This window comes from Eimeria tenella, genomic scaffold (genome assembly GCF_000499545.2).
Source record: "Eimeria tenella Houghton genomic scaffold, Eth_scaff45, whole genome shotgun sequence".
Lineage (NCBI taxonomy): Eukaryota > Apicomplexa > Conoidasida > Eucoccidiorida > Eimeriidae > Eimeria > Eimeria tenella.
The window spans coordinates 16,092-18,013 of record NW_013543375.1 but is presented as its reverse complement, the minus strand read 5'-3'; the positions used below and the strand labels follow the sequence as shown (position 1 = coordinate 18,013).

At 48.4% G+C, this 1,922-nt stretch overlaps 1 protein-coding gene across 1 annotated transcript in view; it reads right to left on the bottom strand.

Moving 5' to 3' along the window:
• Positions 1–118, bottom strand: part of ETH_00009820 (Rhomboid-like protease 4) — a gene marked incomplete at both ends in the record, with an annotated part of 6,763 nt that extends 6,645 nt beyond the window's left edge. The window contains one exon of the mRNA XM_013377041.1: positions 34–118. Coding sequence (XP_013232495.1) covers positions 34–118 — 85 coding nt within the window. The remainder of the gene's footprint in view (positions 1–33) is intronic.
• Between the last annotated feature and the right edge of the window lie 1,804 nt (positions 119–1,922).

The following is a 1,922-nucleotide window of genomic DNA, read 5'->3' as shown; positions in this document are numbered from 1 at the left end:
GGGTTTAGGGTTTAGGGTTTAGGGTTTAGGTACCCTGAGACATTCTGTGGGCTTGAGATCGTCGACTGTGCGGCCCCTTCAGTGGTACAATGGGGACCTCCGGCATTCCCTCTTGCATGAGGGCGGCGAGAAGAGAACGAGGGTTTAGGGTTTAGGGTTTAGGGTCCAGGGTTTCAGGGGCGCTAGCGTGGTGCTTCCCCGTGGAAGCCCGGCATCCGTTGCTGCTGCAGTTCAGAGAGCCATCCACGGAGCTGCTGCGCGGGAGGCGTATAAAAACGAGGGTTTAGGGTTTAGGGTTTAGGGTTTAGGGAGCAGAAGGCGCGTGGGCGCTCCTCATTGGCAATTTTCGGTTCCTCTGCACCGCCGGCTAGCCGCTGCTGTATTCACGGATGCTTGCTTTCTCGAGGGTTTATTTCTTCATTTTCTACAGAAACCCATTTCAAAATAAATGCAATTCATATTTTTTGAATTAAAAAACGAAAATGGCGAACGGAAAAGAAAGGAAGCTCCCGCGTTCCCATGCACGGCTGCTCGCAGCGGGAAGCCAGTGGGTCGGCTTGGGGCCCGCGATCAGCCGGCTTCCTGGCGCCTTCAGAAGATAAATTTGGCATTTTTAGAATCCTTTCGTCAAAAAAAACACGAAAATGCGCTTTTTAAAACCCTATTTTGTTGTTTTAATGGAAGATCGCGGGCCTGGAGCCGGCGCGGTGCGCGCGGCTAGCAAGACCGGCACTGTACAGACACCCGAACAGCTGCGGACGCCCGTGTCTCGGTTCCTCTTCCTTTTCCATTTCTTTTATTAAAATAGAAACATTTTGGAGTTCAGCGACGGAGAACTTATCCATTAAAACCCCGAGAGGCCTTTAGCGGAGAAGTCCGCTCGCTTTAGATTCTCGCCCTTCTCGTTCACACTTTGCAGACAACGCAGAGACGGGAACCCACTGACTCCACAGGATCCTCTTTTTAACTTTCTGAATTTAGTCCACTTAATGCAAAAAAGAAAATAAATAAATTCTTTTTTCCCCTGGCTTTCCCGTGGGAGCCAAACTCACTCGCCCAAGCTTAGGTGTGTGTACACGAACAACAGCGTGTACACACACCTAAGCTTCACGCCGCAGATGACTCGCCACGCGGCCTCTAGGGTTTAGGGTTTAGGGTCTAGGAATTAGGCCTGAGGGTCTAGGGTTTAGGGTTTAGGGTCTAGGGTTTAGGGGATTTGGCTTCACTTTGTGCAAGCGTAGCAGAGGGTGATTCGGAAGGCAAACTTTGGAAGTGTCCGTCATAGTGAGACTTTGCAGTGGTACAGTTTCAAACCCTAAGCCCTAAACCCTTAAACCCTAAACCCTAATCCCTAACTACGGAGAGTTCTGTAGGACACAAACCCTAAACCCCACAGCCCAAACTTCTTCAAAACGTCAAGTGTGCAGAACTGATAAGAACTTCTAAACCAAAACCCTAAACCCTAAACCCTAGGCCCAAGCGGCAGAGCTAATAAACTCAGCCTTTATACCTAAACCCTAAACCCTAAACCCTAGACCTGCGAGTTTCTTAAAATAAATTCGACTCAAAGAACTAAATTTTTGAGCCGACTGGAATTTCTACTGAGGTGTTTTGGTGCTTGCATATACGACTTGTGCTATTCCTACAAATCAGGGACTAGGGTTTAGGGTTTGGGGTTTAATTTCGGGGTTTAGGGTTTAGGGTTTGGGGCTTAGGGTATCATCGGGTGTAGAGCGCAGGGCCAGGGTTCGCCGTTTAGCCTTTTAAGTCAAGATCATATTTGCGCCATTTACTATCAAATCTAGGCTTAGAATTCAGTGTTTAGGGTTCAGGGTTTAGGGTTTAGGGTTTAGGGTTTAGGAAATAGGAAATAAACTGTGTGCGCGCTGGAAATAAAGCGCCGCTCATGCAAATGTCTTTAT